Source organism: Thunnus albacares, chromosome 3 (assembly GCF_914725855.1).
Source record: "Thunnus albacares chromosome 3, fThuAlb1.1, whole genome shotgun sequence".
NCBI lineage: Eukaryota > Metazoa > Chordata > Actinopteri > Scombriformes > Scombridae > Thunnus > Thunnus albacares.
In genome coordinates this window covers 29,442,706-29,464,578 of record NC_058108.1, presented here as the reverse complement: position 1 = coordinate 29,464,578, position 21,873 = coordinate 29,442,706, and the positions used below count along the sequence as shown (strand labels likewise).

Sequence of the window (21,873 nt, the reverse complement as noted above, 5' to 3'; positions counted from 1 at the left end):
AGTCCAGTGGTTCCCAACCTAGGGGTCGGGCCCATCCAAAGGGTCACCACCAGATATATCTGAGGGGTCGTGAGATGAACAATGGGAGAGGAAGTCTTAATCTGAAAAGTAATTTGCATGGATTACTGGTATATTAGGCTAATTTGCGACTGTAACATTTTGAGTTAAAATATTTGGAAACAGATAAAAAAAAGATAATGTAGTATTTTTTTTAACATGTTGCTGTTTTAACACTGTTTCAATTTATTTACGGGTTTATTATTCATCATGTCAACAACTTTTCAATACAATCAAATATAAAAGAGAAAGACAAGAATGCACGTTAGTGTTATGTACAAAGTGCCACCATTTATTTGCGAGTTTGTCATTTTATTCATATCAACGTTTTAACAATCAGGGGTCATGACTTTTGTCCCCAATTAAGTGGTTTGAAGTCATAAATTTCAGCACTGTCAAAGCATGTTGTATAAAGTTTACAGTGTAAGTAAAATATTTCAGAAAGACATTTCTACACATAGAACACTATATATAACACTATAGAGGCTTTATATCATACACTACAAGTACATTACTATACAATACAGCAAACAATAATGAAAGAAAAACACATTTTGACAAACAAATTATTCAAAGATAAATCAATATACTATAACTGAATCTGAACCAGTCATTTGAACACGTGCCAATTTTGATCCCATCTCATATACAAGTGTTGAAAACATTAAAAAATAAATAAATAAAAAAACAACCAAACAAAACAACTCACTAAACTGTGTTTGGTGGCGTATATCGAGGCTGTATGCCTATTTAAGCATTTATATACATGGAGCAGTAAACGCTCTCTGTGACGGAGAAACACATGTATTATGCCCCGTTATTCTTGTGAGCAAACAAACTCTTGGTAATGAAAATAGTTGAGCCAGAGTCCGACGGAAGAAACGAATGAAACTGAGAGAAAAAGCAGTAGAAAGCCCGCTATGAACGGGAGGATACCTGCCTCCTGGTACCTGGTTATTGTTTATTGATCTGATTGAATGAATTTGACAGTCGTTTTTCTTGCAACATTAAATTCATGTTTTTAAACTGAGCATAGCCACAATAATTTTAACTTGGCAAACTGGTTACAAAGTAGTGAATAAAGTAGTATTCATTTTTAGCTGAAACGTTTTTCGTTAGAACAAGCTTGATTTCTTGCTATTTGCTTGCTAGCTAACATGAGTAGGATTGCAAGCATCATTTATAGTTCATAAAGGCCAGCTTTCCTTGTTAACTAGCAACCAATGTTTTCCTGCAACATTAAATTGGTGTTTTGACTTATTATTTTAATATATAAAATATCAAGTGTCCAAATTAACCTAAATTGTTTCAGGTTAACCATTAGCTTTCTATTCAATTCAATTTTATCTATACAGCGCCAAATTACAACAAAGGTCATCTCAGGGCACTTTTCACATGGAGTAGCTCTAGACCATACTCTTAAATTTAGGCTACAGAGAGAGAGACCCAACAATTCCCTTATGACTAAGCACTTGGCGACAGCGATGAGGAAAAACTCCCCTTTAACAGGAAGAAACCCCAAGCAGAACCTGGCTCTTGGAGAGAGAGGAGGGTGGGGACACAGAGAAGCAGAACAACAACAGCACCAAAAACAGCAGCAACAACAATAGATACATGGCTAGCAGCAACAAACAGCAACGACAGCAGGAACAGCTGGAGAAGGACAGAAGAATTCTGGCTGTGTTAAATTGTATCTTTGTAGATCATAATAAATAATCATCAATAAATAGGCCTGGAAGATACATGTAACATACCTATGTAATGTCTTACAGGCTATATTTAAAGAATGTTAATAATCTAATATATAATCTTTTCAGGGGCGGTTTTGAAATATTTTGGAGGAACTTTCACTGCACCACCATCTACCTCATCAGCTGACATGACTGCTGCTGAGGGGACATCGTCAGAGACTTCGGGGGCATCTACTCCCTCCTCTGATGTGACTGCAGCTGCAGAGGTCATAACAGAGGTACCTGACAGACCTAACAGAGTACATGACTGCGTCTGCAGTGTTTGAAACACTTGGACAAGTTAAAAGCAAGTTTGGGGTACTGATAAACTTCCCAATCTTAGAAGATGAAACACCGGAGAAACAATGTGAGGAACTTGAGAACGCACTAAGGAGTGAAGAGGAAGCCGACATTTATGGGAGAGAACTGGTCATGGAAATCAGAAACTCTTTTCAGTTAGAAACAGGATGTCTGTATTTGAACTGCTGGACTTTGTCCAGAAGAAGAAACTGACAGAATTGTATCCAAATCTTTGTCTATCCGCGAGGATTGCCCGTATCCTGCCAGTGACTTTTGTAGTGTTCACTTTATTTAGCATATTTTGCACTCTTATATTGAGTTTTCATTGCTATTTATTTGGCTAAATATTTTTGGTTTTATTGGTGTTCATTTGTCATTGTCTTTTTTTATAGACCTTGTTATGTGCAAGTTTGTTGCTCTGTATTGTTTAAATATATTGACTTTATTATTTATTGTTTTTAATACTTTGTAATTGTTAATTGTTAATTGTATATTAACTTCTCAAATTTTAATATATTTTAATAGACATTGTTTTGTTCATGTTCATTGAGTTATGAGCATTGTGTGTGATTTGGTGGTTGTGCTGTTAGTGTTTTGGGGCCACAAACAAAATCTTGTTTAGGGCCACCAAGATCCTAGGGCCAGCCCTGGTCCCTCGGTAAGATGTTCTGAAACCAGCATAGTGACAGGTTAAGAAATGCAAACAAGAGATGACAAGATGTTATAAAAACAGCAAAATCAACAAGATTCTCAAGACGGTGCTCGAGCCATGCAGAAACAACAATACCCACTATTCTATAGATGTAGCCATGCAAAGCAATACAATGCAATGAAATACTATGCAGCAACACTGATTATAACCATTTTTTGTACCACTTTCTGATAAACTACTTTATATAAAGGATTTATAAGCATTAATTAATGGCTTTATTAATGCTTTATAGATCATTCATAATCCATTAAGATCCAATGAGAACTTGTGCAGGTTTTGGAAAATCCTCATCCACTCTGAATTGCAACCTAGATATAAACTGTCATAGATAAAATATATATATACGAGAGAGACTACAATGCAAACCATGTTCACTAGAAAAATCAGAAGATGGCAGCACTTGATAGTCAGAAGTTCTTGTTTCACTTTCTGCTCTTAAAACACTTAAGTTGACTCTGAATACACATCAGCTAAAAAGTAGAAAGTAAGGATGAAGACAAATGCCAAATAACTTGTATCTTTATCCTGGTCAATGACTGTCACACACAGATTGTCACTATTCTGTGCATCAGGGAACAACACATTCATTCATTCATTCAATCATTCATTTTTTGATCAGAAGTTTAGGAAATGCAGACTGATAACAGACTGGCACTGTGTGACCTAAATTCAGTACCGAAGCATTAAATGCACAATCTAATTTGCAGCAGCGGGAGCATGTGCTGTTAATTTCAGTCTGAATGGAAGGTTATTTGTCTTTAATTAGTTTCATACACTGCAAGTCTCTAAGCAACAGAGATGTTTTCCAATAAACCAGGTCATTTTACGTCTTAAAAACACATCATGTTTTTCTTTACTCCATTCTTTAAATTGAAAATTGTGATTTTTATGGGATTAGCTGCCTTGGTCTGAGACAGCACAGAAGACAACAGCGGTAATTATGTCCTTTGATAAGATCAAGTTTTAAGTTTACTGTTATCACATTTATATAAATCCCAATATGTGCACTGAACATTCTCACACACAGTAAGAGGAAATGAGTTCTCCTGTGGGCCATGGCGCACAAACAAATGTGCACTCAGATTATAACAATGTTAACTGTACGATGCAATTCCCCCTTAAATTTTCACTCCATCCCCAGAAAAAGGACATCTAAAGGTTGGATTGCATTTGGGAAAATCCAGCTGCGAGTTGCTGTAATGTTCTTGTAGACTATTTTGTCAATCATTGGATTTGTGAAAGGGATGGGTCAGAGATATCTCATGACTGGGAGAAAGTAAACGAGATTTTCAGGGAAGGTGTATCCCTGCAGAAAGCTGTGCTCTGTGTGAAAACTGTCTGGACTGCAGTCTTAACATTCTTCTACACAAACTGTGAGTACTCATTTAAATAAGTTACGGTTCATTTGTTAGACTGATCCTGTTAAAAGCCTATTTTTAGGATTTTAGAGGGGGTTTTTGTCAGGTGTGTTGTCCTTGTCACGTTGTGGATTTAAATGCACTGTTAGGGAATGATGTTGAATCCCAACATACTGTATATTTGTAAATCTCAATGCTAGAGAAAAATATGTGTTTCCTGATTGATTGTGATGAGTGATGATTTGTGAATAAATTATGAGGATAACTAATACAATTTCAAACTATTTTACAAATAAATACAACCCAAATACAATAAATGTGATGTATTTTACATATATTTCCAACTTTGAGGTGAAAAGACATCAGATTGGTATTTGTTTTAAATATTTTTTATGTTATGCTATCAATAATCAACAGTTTATTGGATGAGAAGATTTGTGATCACCATAATATATCACAAGTTATCATAAAAATGTATAAATGTAGTTTTTATTTGTGTATCATGAATTGATCATGAATGATTTGATACTAGCATGTGTGTTTTATCCTATATTTTACCTGATATGAATTGTTTACAGGAAAAATGGAAAATGCACAAGCGCCTTTTGGTGAGTTCATACTGTCTGTACAGCTCCGATACAACAGAAAACATTTAGACCTGTGGACTGTTTGTTAAAGTAACATCGCTCTAATTTCCTGCAACATTATTGGAAACCTAACTCTATTCACCCCTCCGTCTTCTCTCCACCCTCATGTGGTCTACTGACAGTCGGTCCATTAGGAGATGGTCCAGTTCAGATAGCCTGTCCGAAGTGCCATCAGACAGTACTCTCCAAGGTGGATTACTCCTCCGGTCTGCTCACTTACCTTCTCTGTGGAGGCCTCTTCTTCTGCGGGTATGTAATGATGCATTGCATTATTTACTCCATTATGATATGCTTGAAGACTTAAAGTCTGAAACAAAATTGTTGAGTGGCTGAAAAAGAGACAAAAGACAAAAAGAGACAAAACATTTTGGGAAATGTTCTTTGTTTCTAAGAGTTAAATGAGAATATTAACACAACTCTCCTGTCTGTGTTTTAAATACGGTCCTAGAGCCGAGAGGCAATTAGCTTAGCTTAGCATAAAGACTGCAAGCAGGGGTTACAGTTAACCTTGTCCAAAGTTAAAAAATACGCTCCTAAACCCCACTATTTAACATATCTCCATATACTGTATAATCTGCACATAAACAGTAATGCTAAAATGACAGTTTGTGGTTTGAAGCTGAATCCAGGTGCAGTGACTTACTGGAGTTTTGTCATCACAGTGCAGTTGCCAGTCAACCAGACAGAGGAGACACAGATGGATAAACTGTTGTTTGTCAAGAAATACACCACGTAACTCCCAGTAAAACCCACAAATAAAACTAATAATCAATTCAGATAATTACAAATGACTTATATATGTGGTTTCGCTTTTTAATAAATATATGTAAAATATAATGCATAACACATTGGAAATAGGTGATTTAGGCTTCCAGTTATCTGGTGTGACTACAAGGATAGCATTGGGGATACCTTGAAACAAAAATGGAAATAATGTGTGAGCAGAACAGAATAACTGGAGGTTTTCCTGATCCTCTCATTCCCAGATATAGCATGGATGCAGCATTAGCATGTTTGCACACTATGTCAGGTTGACAAGAGTTTGGTCATTTGTTTTGAACTGTTTGATAAGTGAAATTTTTGACCTGTCAATGGCTCCGGGGGGGGGGGGGGGGGGGGGGGGGGGGGGGGGCATCAAAGATATTAACGATCCTCTCAGGACCATGAATGTCTGTTGACAAATTTTACAGCAGTAAATTCAATAAACTGTCAAGATATTTCACTCTGGACCAATGAGTAGGAACAGCCCAATAGACAGATAGATACTAGTGTGGCTAAAAAATTGTCTGAAATTAACAAGAGACAATTAATGAAACTGTGTTTGGCTGGAAATATGCTTGTGTGACCTTTATTTTTAAAAAATGCTTAGATAAATGATAAAAGAATAGAATATTTAACATTATAGATGAGCTCCTGACTTTTGCTGCTCTCCTCTCCAGCTTTGTTTTAGGTTGCTGTCTCATCCCGTTCTGTGTGGACCGGCTGAAAGATGCAAAGCACACCTGTCCTACCTGTAAGACTGTACTCGGCGTGTATAAACGCTTATAACTGATAAGATGTCCTTCCGAGGGTTCATCAGTACACCACACTACAGATAGCAGAGTTTCCTCCTCCGGGAGAAAGAATGGACCAGTGTTGAATCTGGAAAATTTGCTAAACTTAATTATATTGAATCTGACAGTAATAGAGGTAGTCACTGACACTGTTATTTACCAGCTTGTGCCTCTTATTCAGTTGTGATGTGCTGCCGTAAGACCTTCACAAAGTTAGACTGGAGAAACTTATTCATAGCTCAAACTTACTTTTATATTCATGGTGATTATATATTAAGTTTGATGTTACTGTACACATAAAATAAATGTAACTCCTTTATAATGTGCTCCCTTAACACCCTTAAAAACATTAATAAAATGTGACCAAGATAATAAACTGTGACCAAGTGATGGATGAGTTTTGATCAGTGTGCAATGATTTACAACATGCATTTATTATTGATCTCATACAGCTCCAGGCATGCCCTTCTTTTTCAAGGTAAGGCTGTACTGATGCAGCATTCAACATTCATTCAGAACAAGCTTGAATTTATGCAGATTTGTCTGAAGAACATTAAAGCCAGATTGTAATTTAGACATGGGTTGAGTTGGAGGAGCCAAATGCATATAAGACAGTATCATCCGCATACAAATTGATACTAAAAGTCTGTGTTGTGGTGAAAAAAATCAATCAAAATCAAACTTTTTTGTCCACTTTTGTTGTACAAAAGTAGAAATTAGTCTTTAGCTTGCATGACAATCAACATTAATATCACATCATACATTACAAAAAGAGGTAGTAAAAAACTTTTGACGCTATATTAGATGAAAAAAAGAGAGAATAATTTGCTAGAAATAATTTAAAATAATTTACTATGTATATATATATATATATGGTTTATTTGAGTGCAACTAGTAAAGGACCCACCACAGAGCCTTGTGGTACCCCTAGTTTGTTGGCTAAAATGCAGCGGTCAACAGTATCAAAATCCTTATGAAGATCAACAAACTTGCAAACTTACAAACACAATGCTGTTTCATGTCCAGTGGGTGTATAATATTGTTTAATACAGCTGTAGTCGTAGTAATTGTACTACGTCATTGTCTAAAACCTGATTGCTGTGAATAGAGAATACGGTTATAGTCTAGATAAGCACATCGTTGGCTGTCAAGGGAGGAGATTGTAGATATTGGATGATAATTCTTCATCAGTGGATCCACCTTTGTGCAGGGGGTTTACCTGAGCTGCCTTCCATACTGCTGGTATCTTACCAGTAATGATTAAATATATAGGTAATGCAAGCTGTTATACAATGAACCCTAAGACTTCACTGGGTGACTGTCTGATTTTTAAACTTGAAAGTACATTGAGTACTTCATAGTGACTGAAAGGCCTAAAGGAAAAAGTGCCTCTTGTGGCATATGACAGAGTAAATAGGGCTCCCCCTGCTGGTTCAGGAGAGGAATCAGCTGTGGATGTCCAGCAGAGATAAAATGATGATTGAAAGCTTCTTCAATATCAAGTCTGTTAGTGATTGGACCACTTTCACAAATTAAAAAGTGGTCCAATCTGCAAAGGTAGTAAGGTTAAGGGTTTTCCAGATGGAAACTACATTACCACGATACTGCTAAATCAGAGTACAACCTGTTGACAGGTTGTAATCTGATTTAGGACGTCTTATCATTAGAACAACGCTGTTTCTTTGATGTCTAATTGTTTGCTAATTAATCTCAGTAGCAGTAAATAGTGACCAAGCTTTATCAGTTCCGCATATGGCTTGTGAAAACAAAGGCTTTGCATGTTTTTTGATTCTGTGATGTATCAGTGAAGCATGACTCTCAGCGATCTGGGTAAACGTGTGGGAAAACTGATAAAGAGCAAATTCAGGGTCTGGGATGGAGTGTGTTCTGAGTATGGGCGAGTACTCCCATTAGTCAAATATGAGAAACACCTTTCAGTATAACGTAATAACCCAAACTACAGCCTCGAAAATAACAATAAAACAGATTAATGCCTCTGTGAAACAAATTAAATAAGTTTTTAAAAAGTAAAAGTAAATAGTTTTTACCTTAGTTGTGCATGTGGTGTGCAACATAGGCGCCTGGTTATTAAAATGAGGGAGCAAACTTGTAAAGATACATAATTGGGGGAAAAATTGTAATTTAAAACAAATGCATTTCTACACCACCTAACCTCTTGGATTAAGTCGAGAAACAGCCACCCACACTAGTCTAGATTAGTTAGATTGAGGGCGCTATGTAAACCAGGAATGCATCAAGAACAGTATATTATTGGGTGGATCAGGACAGGAAATGCTTATTAGAAGAATGGCTATTTCATATTTGAAAAACATTATGTAGCCTAAAATGTTAGTAGGTTGCAGGCTACTTTAGGTCATCTTCAAGGACTAGACCTTACTTCCCCTTATAGTAAACTTGCAGCCCTCATTTAGCTTATTTTCCTTTCCTTATTTTCTTTCTAGATGACAGCCTCTACATGGTTGGATCACTTTTTTATATGAACACAGCTCGGCTCAGCATAACAACAGCACCCTTATCTTTTCTGTGCGAAGCATCCAGGACTGTTGCTCACATAGTTGATATTAACCAATATCAGCCAAGATTTCTTTTTACAGGCAGAGTTTGTGCCTTTGTGTCCAGGAGCTACATTAAAAAAAAACATATTACAGTGAGGTTCAGATTTCAGGCCTGCAGTCCAAAGTGGCTCTGGTTAGTGTGAGACTCTCAGCAGCAGCATCTCATAGTGTACAGAAGCAACTGACGCTCAGGGAGAGTGAGTGAAGTCGCTCGCACATTTACAGCCATTGGTTCGCCAGATAAGATAAGATAAAATAAGGTAAGGTAAGGTAAGGTAAGGTAAGGTAAGGTAGGGTAAGATAAGATAAGATAAGATAAGATAAGATAAGATAAGATAAGATAAGATAAGATAAGACTTTATTGTCCCAGGGGGAATAATTCAACATTACTACACGTCAGAGAAGTCAGAGTACACATCTAATCAAAAGATACTTGATACTTGTGACACATGATGTTCCTGGCCTGTTCCTCTCACTGACATTTTCACTTTCAGAAAAGTAAAATATGGAACATATGGTCAAAGTTGCTTCCCATTTACATTTTCTCAGTTTCTCACCATGCATCAAGACTAACCACAGCGGCTTGGGTTTGAATCCAGTCTGGGCACCTTGCTGCATGTCATCCCCTCTCTCTCCTCTGCCCTTCCTGTCTCCCTCTACTATACTATCAAATAAAGAGGAAATGCCAAAAAAAAAAAAAAACCCCCCAAAAAAGAACAAAACTGCTGCTGTTGTTGGAGTCATGTTCCACCAGATTCAGCACAAAGCCAAAATGTGACCAGTGTCGAAAGAAGTATTCAGACCCTTTACTTAAGTAAAAGTACCAACACAGCAATGTAGAAATACTTCATTACAAGTAAAAGTCCTGCATGAAAAATCCTACTTGAATAGAAGTACATAAGTATTAGCAGCAAAATGTAGTAAAAGTATTACAGAAAAGTAGTGGTTTGGTCCCTCCGACTGATATATTATTATATATGACATCATATGATTATTAATACTGAAGCATCAGTTTTAGAGCAGCATGTTACTGTTGTAGCTGCTGGAGGTGGAGCTAGTTTGCACTACTTTATATACAGTTAGCCAGTTTAGTCCAGTGGTACAATATTTCCCTCTGAAATGTAGTGGAGTGGAAGTATAAAGTAGCAACAAATAGAAATACTCAAGTAAAGTACAAAAACCTCAAAATTGTACTTAAGTACTTGAGTAAATGTACTTTATTACTCTCCACCACTGAATGCGACACTACTCTTAGTGACTTTGTTAAGTCTCCAGCTAATGAGATAGCTAGCTGCCTCCATAAACCACTACACATTTCACAACAAAACACCCCCACAATGACAAGTCGCCCACTCCCGAGTACTCACAGCTAAAACAACATTATTTCCTCAACAAAGGAGCAGAAAACAAGCTCTAGAGCAATAGCAGAACATAGCTTACCCCATTTGTTTTTCCTGGTGGCAGTTAAAAGTTTGTAATAAGCACACATTTCACAACAAAACCGCAGCGTGTTGCTCCCCAGCCACAGCTCACTGAGCCTACTGGTGTTTAGTAGACAAGGTTGGTAAAAACAAGTTGGCGGTCTTCGGGTCGGGTCAGGTTTGGGTGGTTGATAAATGCATATTTGTGCGAGTTGGGTGGTGCGGATTAGCTCTCACTGGTCAGCGGCCACATAAACATAAAACACTGTGACATTATATATGTGACTGAAAATAAGGAAAAGCATAATAGGTTCCCTTCAAAGATACAAGAGTTAACAATAATAATATTTTGACTTTTCCCCTAAGAGTTGTGAAGGGAACCCTATGTGACCACACACAGAGTAAAAGTATGAAGTACTGAGGTCACAAATGGGGAAAAAATAAACTTAACATTCGGCTTCTTGTTGAGATGACTTTGGAGAAGTTGTTTTCAGTTCTGGTAACTGGGAGGCCACTCTGAGAGAAAAGTGAGGATAAACTCTGGTGACTTTAAGTTGTGTTTTGATTTTTTCTGTGACTTCAAATATTTGGTACATCACATATATTCCATTATTCAGATTTATAGATAGAAATTGGATTCCTCATCGAGTTTTCTTTACTTTTACTATACTTTTAGAATATAATCACATGAACATTTATTTAGTACTTCTGCTTTTATACAGTTCCTGAATTTTCTTAACCAGTTGTGAAACCAAGAACCACAAGTAGTAAAACCTTTTGCCACATGTATCGACTGGAGGAGCTGGGAATCACGCCACCGATCTTCTGATTAATGGACGACCCGCTCTACCTCCTGAACCACAGCTGCCCCTAATTAATTAACTGTTATTGTTTTATTAATTATAATAATAATTAATTTATATATTTATTATTATTTCTTTGGCACTGGCTATGGCTATAGAACTGGTGCAGTAATTTACCGATTATGACATGAAATGGGATTCCGTACCAGCAGTCCACAGGCTGTTGGTACAGACTGGTTTTCCGTGCTGATAGTAGTTTGTTTTATTTTCTATTGGCATTATTCAAGGGGGGAACAGACTTTGACACAACACCGGACCAATTGTAGACCACTAACCATACATTTTTTACCATCACATCGAGCATTTTAGTGCCATTAAATGGGACATTTTTCCCACATTCTGCTGTTTTAACCCAAACCATGATCTTTCCCTAACCCTAACCAAATGGTTTTTGTGCCTAAAACCTAACCATTTTAACCCAAACCACAGGAACATGGATGTATGAGAGCTGGATACTGAACCAAAAATGGTGCCCATTCAGTCCAATAAGAATTGCTCTGCTGGCACCAAAAAAAGTTTCTAGCTTCCGGGTTTGCATCCGTGTTGTGCGGCCCACTGAATATGCGCCTCCTGCTCGGCCTATAGACTTTATATTGTGATGATGTCACAGATTTTTAAATCCCTTTTCTCAGCTTGAGGAAAGTTTTACATTAATTGTATTTTACTTGAGTATTTCCATTTTGTGCTACTTTATGCTTCTACTCCACCACATTTCAGAGGGAAATATTGTACTTTTTATTCCACTGCTTTTATTTCACAGCTATAGTTACTTGTTACCTTTCAGATCAATATTTTATACATCATCAGTTTGTTATATAAGCATTATTATAGATTAGACTATCCAACAGTATCATAAAGAGTTAAATTTTTTTCCACTTTGTTGTTGAGAGGGGGTTGGTAAGTGAGATATCAACAGATAAATTCAGTCAGGGGGAAGTAGTCCTTTCTCTTCTCATTTCAACCTTGTCCAAGTCATCCAAACTGTAAGTACCTTTTAAATACATTATGATTCCTCCGTTTTGAATTTTATAGGGTTACATGTGAACTACTATGCATTACTACACATTTATACTGAATTCCAATATATTATGTATTGTAGACTGAATCTTATATTTGATATGAATTGTTTGCAGGAACAATGGCAGTTGCACAAGTGTCTGTTGGTAAGTCTATACTATCTGTCATTTGGGGCAGATAATTACAAGACAACATTCCTAGACAAGTAGGTTGTTTCTTATATAAACAACTTAGCTCTAATTTTCTGTGACTATACTAATAAGTAAGTTGATGTACCATTCTTCACTTTTCTGCTCTGTTCCATTTCTCCTAGTACTGGAAGACTGTCCGGTTCAAGTTGCCTGTCCTCATTGCAATCAGACAGTACTCTCCAAGATGGAGTACTCCAACGGTTTGCTCTCCTACCTTTCCTGTGTAGGCCTCTTCCTCTGTGGGTAAGTAATTAGGGCCAGATCATGAGTTACCTGTCCTTTATGTTTTGATAAGAATATTTAAATCATCTTGTATATGAACAGAGGATCTATTCCCCAACTGTCTCTCTTCTTCGTCCAGCTGTGCTCTAGGTTGCTGTCTCATCCCGTTCTGTGTGGACCACCTGAGAGATATCAAGCACATCTGTCCTACCTGCAAGACTGTACTTGGTGCACATAAACGTTTATAACTAATATGGTGTCCTTACAGTTAACCTTTATCTCACTCATCAGCAAACCTGAGTTATTCTGAATTTTTTAATTAATTAATAAAAGTTGTCACTGACACTTCTGTACTGCATCTTATTCTCAAAGTTGGACTAGAGAGACATAAGGTTTTATACTGTAGCTTACATATCAGAATTATTCAAATATTAAGCAATATTTTCAAGGCAAAATTTGTGTTACTGCATAGATGAAATGAAGTAACCCCTTCAAGTGACACTCCTCTTCACACCCTTTAATATTGATAGACTGAGTTCTGATGATTATGGTTGTCTTAATACAGTAAGTGCTCAAAAGGGATACACAGGATTACAGCAATATAAACATAGATGTGGACTTTCACCTTCATTTTTCAATTAAACCTTCATTTTTAAAAAATCAATTAATCAAACCATCGAGACAAAAAGAGAAAGCAAAGGAAATAAATGCATTTTAAAATGAATAGGTTTCTGTGTATACACATTTCTGGCTTAAGGACTAACTAATCAAGAATACATTATTTACATCCATTGTTGTTATTGCACATTAAATATGTTCTACCTGCAGTAGTAAGCAATACAATGTAGCATGTAACAAATTCAATTGTCAGCCATGTGCAGCAGAGTCCCGTTCCTTCATACTATAATGTGCTGAGAGGTGACGAGGAGTGCGAGGAGAATGAGGAAGGATAAGCCTGCCTGTTCTGCTTGGATGCGGGCGCCACTGTGACCTAAGAAAGATACACAAACTCACATTAGAGATGAGGAACACTGTATTTTCTCTTGATTTAGAATAATATATCAAATTTCCAATGTATTGATCTAAAGTTAGTGGATGATTGGAGTGTCCATGTCTTTACTGGAAGAGTGAGATGTTCTCCTGAGGCTTCTGCATAAAAGCAGGTTCTCATTTTGTGAACATTTCTACCATCTAGTGGCTATCTAGAAAACCACCCTCTGAGTTATGGTTGCTATGTCTGTCAAGCTTTCCATGGTAACAGGACACTTAGTTTACAATGATAATGGCGGCAGATTTAGCACTTTTTTAAAATGTGTTTAAAATGTGTCCTTGATTTTAGACAGAGACAAAGCTTCTGCTGTCTGAAATTATAACTGTTTCTAGCAGATTTTATCAGCTGTTGCTAGCTAGCTAATTAAGCTAATGTTAGCTCCATTAGTTGGTTGAAAAGTCTGTCTCACTCAGACTTGTTAATGTTCTGAACTTTTAAAACATATACCCTATAAAAAGGTCTTAAATGGGCCATATTATGCTTTTTGTGATTTTCTGTTACTTACATACTATTTATATATATAAAATATTTATTTATATTATTTATATACAGTTGACATTTTGAGTGATTAATGAGAAAAGTAGTGAAATCCAACCAATCAGAACGGAGTAGACTTATCAGGGGGGCCTTAAAGAGACAGGACCTAAAACGGCCTGTTTCAGACAGAGGCTGAACTGAGGGGCTGCATAAAAGGGTATATATATAGATAAATGAGGAGTTTTTTTCAACTGTAAATCATGCAAAGATATTCCAGTAGAGCCCCAGATTAAAAATATAGATGTGGAAATGTGCATAATATGGCACATTTAAATGTAGACTTGATGGCAACCTACATGATATCGTGTTTAGAGACTACATGTTCAAACTCAGTTGATGATCCATGTAGAAGACACGGAAATTAAGAAACAGCATTGCTGTTGTATTGCAGCGTAGAGTTAATCAGTGCCTGTATTAGTAAGTATAATATGTAAAAATGTGACCAGTGTTTCATTCTAACATAACACTGTTTAGCTGCTTATAGCTGATGATTGCTTGGTGTTTTTTGTTTGTATTTTCAAACAGTATGTTTCACTTTACCTTACAAAACAAAAGGCTTTTAGAATGAGGACTATAACCTGTTCTGTGAATGCAGCGCTTTCTCAGGTAACGAATTTGGCTGGAGTTGCTGGAGTATAAACTTCCCAAAAACCAACAAAGAGCAGGAAAGAGCTATATCTGATATATTAGTATCCACAGACTACGCAGTGGACGTGCCAGTTTTACGTAACCTATAACCCAACAAAATATTATTGTATGAAATCCTCCTTGGCCTTGTAGAGCTGGGTTTCTTACTAACGTAGGAAGTAAGCTAGTTATCTCGAAATGCTAAAATTTGCAACTTAGATTATAGGAGACAGACACACTGTTTAATCTATACCTTGGAAAGGTAAAAAAAATACACCAAACACAATCCTCCAAACTCTTCAAATGCAGAGTTTCGCTCTTACTCAGCCCCATGGCCACCACTTCTACATGCTGGGAAATCCAAAACTTGACAGACCTGCTGTGCCAAGTTATGAGTTGCTAAGCTATGATTGGACAATCATTGTTCAAGGGAGGGGTTTAGCGGACTGTCAGTTGTTTCCTGAGTAATTTTGTCACACAACTTTTTCAGTACTCACTTGTGGTGGTAGCAGATCCCGCTGCGGAGGTGCCGGATCCAGACCCTGCAGTAGTTAATGATGAAGGACGGGCAGTAGTGGCAGGCGCCTGGGTGGTGGAAGTGGAGTCAGCCCTGCCTCCTGTAAGCCCCAGCCCCAGCGTGTCAAGCTCTGACTGTAACCTGCTGCTGATCCAGTTTTGTACCAGTGTCTGGTTTTCATAGGACTTCAACTCTGGCAGATTGGTGCCAAGAAGACCTTTAACTTCATCAACACTGAGGCTCTAGAGAGAACAGAGCAGAGAAATATTAGACTCATGCGCAAATAAACACACACATTTAAAAAAATAAATAAATCAAGCACAACATAAAAACTGATCAACACCAGTGAGACAAAGCCATAACTAAGAATACAGGTAGCAGTGTTTTGTCCAAATGTAGCTGCGAGTAACTACAGAAACAGAGCACTTTAGAAGTCAGTCTTTAGACTCCTGCCTCACATGGACTCACAAACACTGTTAAATGCTCCTTTTAAAATTACAATTATAAAGACTGCGAGCAGCCTGGATTCCTATTCAAACAGTGAGAAAGAATCAACTAGAGACTTTGTGTGACACACACACTCCACTGACCTGTACAACGCTCTCATCCAGACTGGTGAAGGTCGCCATGTCCATGTTGACATTGGAGGACGACAAAGTTCGAAGATATGCGATTCCAGCGCCCCCTGCAGGCCGGGAAAGAAAACAGTGAGTTTGTTGGCTCCTGTTTGTGTTCAGCTGAAGTTTATCTGCATGCAGTGTGGATGTATTCATGTTTGTTTGTGTGTGGGTCTGTTTGCCTACCCATGTAAGGTGCCGTGAGCTGGAAGGAGGAAGCAGAGACAGTTGTGCGGGTGTTGTCGGCAAATGCTTGTACGGCGATAGTGAACAGTTCTTTCTTTTTCTCCAGGGTGCAGTTGGACACCGTCAGGGCGTCGGCGTCTCTGCAGGAGATACAAGCAAACATCCGGGTATTAGATGGGAAAACCAAACACTCCAACCAACAAGTGAAAAGACAAGTGAACTTTTTGAGACTTATTTTTTCTTTTTGTCAGTTTAAGTACAAGAACTTTCAAACTTTTGTTTTTCATGTAATTTTTTTGTTTAGCAAAAAGAAAATAGTTGCTTCCTGGCAATAATGTTAATATGGAAAGATTTCCCCCCCCCCAAACTGTAACGTCATATTGAAATATAAGTATATAGTTAACTGCATGTCAGTCACTAGTTACTGCTACTAATTTGTTTACTGGGTTTTTCTGTCAGCTTTATGAAAGTAACTTTAATATGAAAAACTAATGAATGTATCATAATCCCTTGAATTTTCATGCCTTTTTTTTTTTAAATAACCCAAATTCTTTCCTAATATTCAAACTATTTTCTCTTTTTATTGGCAATTTTTTAAGGTAGACTATCTTTTTACTTTTCATTTTTATCTCCAGGACAGGATTCAGCTTCTCAGAGGTGTAATCTCCCTATCCTCCATCTCTAAACTGTGTTCTCTGACTGTCCATCTGCCACAATACAGGTAAAGAGAAGGCAGGAGTTGATTTAAAAAAAAAGTGGGTAAACTATTCTGAGGGGCAGTTATTATTGTGAGCTCACAACAATAAGCTTTACCAGCAGAAACAAGTGATTTCTTTACTTTTTGCTTTAAAGAAGTACTGCCACTAGAAACATCATGTAATACATATTTTGATTTACAATTAATATTCTCCTAAAAAGACACTAGAAGTGAACCTCAGTCTAGGATATGACGGTAAAGCATGTAAAGACGCAAATACAACATTTTGATTTGAAATAGAGAATAGAGGTAGACCGATAAATCGACCGTGCTGGTGTATCGGCTGTTATTGCAGATAAAACTGTGTGTGTGTCAGCTAATAAATAACAAGAAGTAAATGACAATAAGTAAATAAGTAACAAGAAATGTTAGTACAAAAATGCCAAAATAGGTTTGATGTCATTTAGAAATGGTTTGTCTACCAGAGAACCCGCTCAGTACGTATCTTGATCACAATTAAAAGACAAATCTATGAGATCAAGACTGATTGTCTATATTATGAGTTTGTTAGAAAAAACACTATTGGCTGATAGTAATCTGTTTTTTGTTAAAACTCAAAACATCTATATTGGTATCTGCCTAAAAAATTCTGTATTTTTTGAGCTATAGTAGGAATAGTAAATTAATACATAAATAATATAGATATTTTCTTATAATTTTAATTGTTTAGTTGTATTGTTATGAAAGCACAATAAAAAAAAACAACAACCCCGACTTCACCTACCCCTATATATGTAACCGTTTAACCTAAATGAAGCCTTTGCATCTTCTGTATATGAACAGTCAGTTGAGATGTGAATTAGTTGTTCCACAAGCACTGATGGTAAACACTGTTTGGACTCAGATGTCATGATACAACTGGAACAATCCTCCAAACACACACAGACTTCTTACTTGAGGCTTTGTTGGGAAATACTCTTGAGAACGTCAGCGTCCAGGGAACACAGGTTCACTCCTCCGATGACGTTGAGCTCTGCGCTGCCGAGTTTGTTCCCGGCTACACTCAGATACTTAGAGATGATGGCCTTCGCCTGGATGAGGAAGAAATGTGCATTCATGAGTACGCACACGTGTATATACAGTACACACAACACGCTCAACACACTTTACTTGTTTCCATACCAGGCTCGGGTCCCACTCCCCGTCGGACGAGTCCATCAACGCAGAGAGTGTGTCGATCGTAGTGATGGTCCATGTACTGATGTCATTATTGGAGGCCTCACGGGACGCCGATCCTAAGAGTTGAACCTGATCCTCCGGGACGATAGAGGTGGTTGCGTAAGCCTATAAATAAACGTGAATCAGTGAGAAGACATCACCCGCCAGAAAATCAAGATCAGAGTCAGTTCATTTGTTACAGATTCACTGTGGAGTTTAAACTATAAATAGATGCAGATAATGAAGAGAAAAAATGAAAAGAAAATGCAAATTAGTCAATGAAATCACAGATATTTTTCAAAACCATTTTCACCCAGATTCATTTTTGTTTAATTCTGATTTTGTAAAAAAAAAATATTCGAAACAATTCCTTTATTATTTAAAATTTAAAAAAACCTTGTATGCAAGTAACACATTTTGATATGTGCACCATACGAAGCAATTTGATCAGTTCATCATCATTGCTCTCTGCCCAGATCATACTCTTTTTAAATTTTGTGCTTTTTTTTTACTGCCATACTTGTTCATTAAATACTTTGAATGTAAACAACAGTAGATGGTGTCCAGCTAACGTCATATGACATCTAGTTTTAATAGGCAAGCCCTGGTAGTCTACTGGTTACGATGCAGCCCACAAAACTGCAACGTTTACAATTTGATATACAGATGTTTTGTCTTGAATACAGTCTACCAACCTAAAATGTTTGGACCATGTTCTTAAATGTTTTTTTTCTGAGTCTTGTCCTTCCTGTGCTACCAGAAAGGACACAGAAAGCATCAGTGTCTCCTCTTAACTGTCTTTCCTTCACTTGTTGAGCTGCATGAACCGGTAAAAGTTTATATCTCTGATCTCCTCATCCTCTGTTCTACCTCCAGACTCCTCTGACCTGCTGACCAATCACTCCTCTTCATTCCACCCTCCCGGTTCTAATCTAGTTGTGATTGGACATTTTCCATCGTTGTCTCTAGATTGTGGGTTACGTTGCCCCTCGCTGTATGATCCTTCTCCACTGGTATCTATAAAACCCGTCTTAGGAGCCATCTCTTTTCTTTGGCATTCATCAGTCATCATAAAAACATTACAGGTCACACAAATACGTCTTTTTGTCTTTACGCTTTTATCCAAATTACTGATTCTCTTGCCTTTATTCATTCATTTATTATTATCCAATTGTTATTTTTAACTGATGGTGATTAAGCAATGTTTTAAAAGGCTCCTACAAACCAAACACATCAGCACTGGCTGCTGTCACCCACCTCTTGCAGCTTGCTGAGAACAATCTTGAGGTATTCTTCCTGGTCCACCTTGTCAGTGATGGCAGCCAAGTTGTCTTTGACAGTCGCGGCGCTGAGGCAGCAGTTGAACTGGGTGATATCGTCATAGTCGAAGGGGAACGTCTCATCACTGATGGTCACCTGGGTGATGGTTCCTACAGTGCACTCATTTACTAAAACAGAGGAAGAGTCAGAGAGAAAAAAAAGGTTACTAGTGACTAATGATGGATGAAAAACATACTTTGTGCCTTTGGAAACAGCAAATTCATAAAGAAGAAATGAGCAGAGGAGATAAAGAGAGAGAGAGAGAGACTAACCTATGGATCGCTTTGACTTCTGTTTAATGGATGCTCTTATTTGACGTTTCAGTCTCCTCCTTTTCTGTCTGCTCACGTTGTTTCTCCTGAGAACCCGCAGGAAGTACCTCAAGAATCTCCGCTTCGTTCTCTGAGTGACGGTTCAAAAAAAACAAAAACAAAAACAGTCCACACAGACATCAGTCAAACACCGGACAGATGATGTCAACTTATCCATTAAATGAAGACATACATGTGCTCCTTTGTTACTCACTTTGTTAAAGTTATCATAGAAGGTTGAAGTCAAATACAGCGGTAACATCCCGAGGTCCTTCAAAGTCTGTTCATTCCATGTTGATGGAGCTCTAGTTACCGAAAAACACAAAGTATAAAAACTTAATAAATGACAAAACTCAAACTTAGATAAAAACTTATATATTTCTATATATTTTATATATATACTTATATATTTCTACTGGTTACTGATTAACTTTTTTTAAATCAATGTTTTCTGTTTTGATGTTTTTTGGAAAGAAAAATATAGAACAAAAAGAATAAGAGGACTACATATATACAGTATAAATATAGATAGTTTTTTTTCTTATCACTGAAAACAGAGTACTGTATTGCACAGCTGTTGACGTACCCGTATCGTGTTTTCCCGCTCAGCAGCACAGTTTGAACAGCAGCAGCTTGAGCATCAGTGAGGTCCGGGCAGTTGTTGAGTTTATCCAAGATGGACGGGTCAGAGTTCTCGATGTAGGAATCGTCCAGAGTACAGCACATGTTTCCCAAAACCGATATATTATCCTCAGTCAAACTTGTGTTGGTGATACCCTTAGAAAGTAAAAGAATGAAGAACAGAGATGAATTACACGTCAGAACATTAAAAGAAAAGTAGATTTATACTGTTGACACTCAAAGTTGTGTTTTTACACAGGAATGAGTCTTAACTAAACATGTTAATAGAATAATGATAGAATAAATATCTGAAGCATGTCTTAGAATCACTAACTTCTTGACTATGTAGTCCTGGAGTAAAACAAGATTAATTTAAACCACCTACAGTATAAGAAATAATAAAATACTGAACTGAAGCTCAAAAATCCCATAATTTGGTTGAACCAGAGGAATGAAAACAGATGCTTTAAACAGACAGTAAAAAATCTCTGAAATTATCTCTGCTGCTTTTTTTTAATGTACAAAAAATATTATTGAGTGGATCTTTAGTGGTGGTCTTTATGGGGATCTTCATTGAAATTATCCAAATAATCCACCAGTGTGTCCTCACTAACAGACAACAATAATCAAATGTAAATCTGCTTCCTTACTAATTTAATTTAAACCATCATTTGGTCCTGGATGAACTTTAATCTTCATTCAGGAAATATATTAAGTTTATTCACCACTAGGACAAACTTCAGTATATTCTATATATTCATAGAAACCATGTCTTGGAAAGCCAGTTTAAACCTAGTTGAACAGCCCGACGTGGTCTAGCCTAATCTCTGTTGTTGATTATTGTTCATGGACTCACCAGACAGCTCCTGGCGTTGGCAAACAGAGTAGTCACTCTGTAGCTGAGGGCAAGGGAGAAGACGGAGAAGTCTGCATCTCCAAGCTGTTCAAAATAGGACCTGCAGCTGGCCTGCGGCACCAGGGAGTAACTGTAGACAGAAACAGACGGTAACTCACTCAAACTGTTCTGTTATTAAATCGCAGCCTGTTTTTAGCCTTAAACCAACACAAATTAATCCAATCAGTTCTAAACTCACTCGTAATACAGCAGGATATCATGAGGGTAGAGGTTAAAGCTGGTGGCATCTGATTCTTCTCGAATGTAGTTGTACATGCAGGTCAACTGTTGGTAAAAAACAAACATGAAGTGTTATTAATATACAGCATTTCCTTTGCTGTCGCAGTGAGCGGTTATTTGTAAGTGAAAAGATGTCTTGAAGTCTAAAAAACTGGGCTAAATTTGGTTGTAAAGTGATGTTACATACAACCTAAAAGTCTTGTTTGAACAGCATTTGAACAGCTGTGTTCAATTGTGTTGTTAAGACCTTCAGGATGTTGAAATAAAGCCTTTTAAATGCTATTGAAATCATGGTTACTAGATGTCTAGAAAACTTTGACAAGATTTTGTTTTTAACCTGGACGTCTTTTGACCTTGAAAACCGCCAAATCAACTCTTACTGGGGTACA

General features: G+C 37.2%; 3 protein-coding genes across 4 annotated transcripts in view; 1 reads left to right on the top strand and 2 right to left on the bottom strand.

The window, feature by feature from the left end:
- LOC122979810 (vascular cell adhesion protein 1-like) overlaps positions 1-21,873 on the bottom strand; it is a 158,139-nt gene that overhangs the window by 16,120 nt on the left and 120,146 nt on the right. The gene's annotated exons all lie outside the window — the stretch shown is intronic.
- Positions 12,124-12,992, top strand: LOC122979817 (lipopolysaccharide-induced tumor necrosis factor-alpha factor homolog). Of its 2 annotated transcripts, none has more exons than XM_044347583.1 (4): positions 12,124-12,200; positions 12,351-12,380; positions 12,548-12,668; positions 12,787-12,992. In XM_044347583.1, the coding sequence occupies exons 2-4, from the start codon at positions 12,356-12,358 to the stop codon at positions 12,893-12,895; spliced, it is 255 nt and encodes an 84-aa protein (XP_044203518.1). In that variant the 5' UTR covers positions 12,124-12,200; positions 12,351-12,355; the 3' UTR covers positions 12,896-12,992. The 2 variants fall into 2 exon arrangements, with proteins under 2 accessions (XP_044203518.1, XP_044203517.1); XM_044347582.1 differs by having other exon boundaries at positions 12,131-12,200; positions 12,344-12,380.
- LOC122979809 overlaps positions 13,150-21,873 on the bottom strand; it is a 42,858-nt gene continuing 34,134 nt past the window's right edge. The window contains exons 54-65 of the mRNA XM_044347562.1: positions 21,444-21,529; positions 21,206-21,335; positions 20,315-20,505; positions 19,943-20,033; positions 19,690-19,819; positions 19,355-19,545; positions 18,062-18,223; positions 17,834-17,970; positions 16,183-16,322; positions 15,970-16,064; positions 15,360-15,621; positions 13,150-13,638 (exon numbers count right to left, since the gene is read on the bottom strand). Coding sequence (XP_044203497.1) covers positions 13,544-13,638; positions 15,360-15,621; positions 15,970-16,064; positions 16,183-16,322; positions 17,834-17,970; positions 18,062-18,223; positions 19,355-19,545; positions 19,690-19,819; positions 19,943-20,033; positions 20,315-20,505; positions 21,206-21,335; positions 21,444-21,529 — 1,710 coding nt within the window. The 3' untranslated portion in view covers positions 13,150-13,543. The remainder of the gene's footprint in view (positions 13,639-15,359; positions 15,622-15,969; positions 16,065-16,182; positions 16,323-17,833; positions 17,971-18,061; positions 18,224-19,354; positions 19,546-19,689; positions 19,820-19,942; positions 20,034-20,314; positions 20,506-21,205; positions 21,336-21,443; positions 21,530-21,873) is intronic.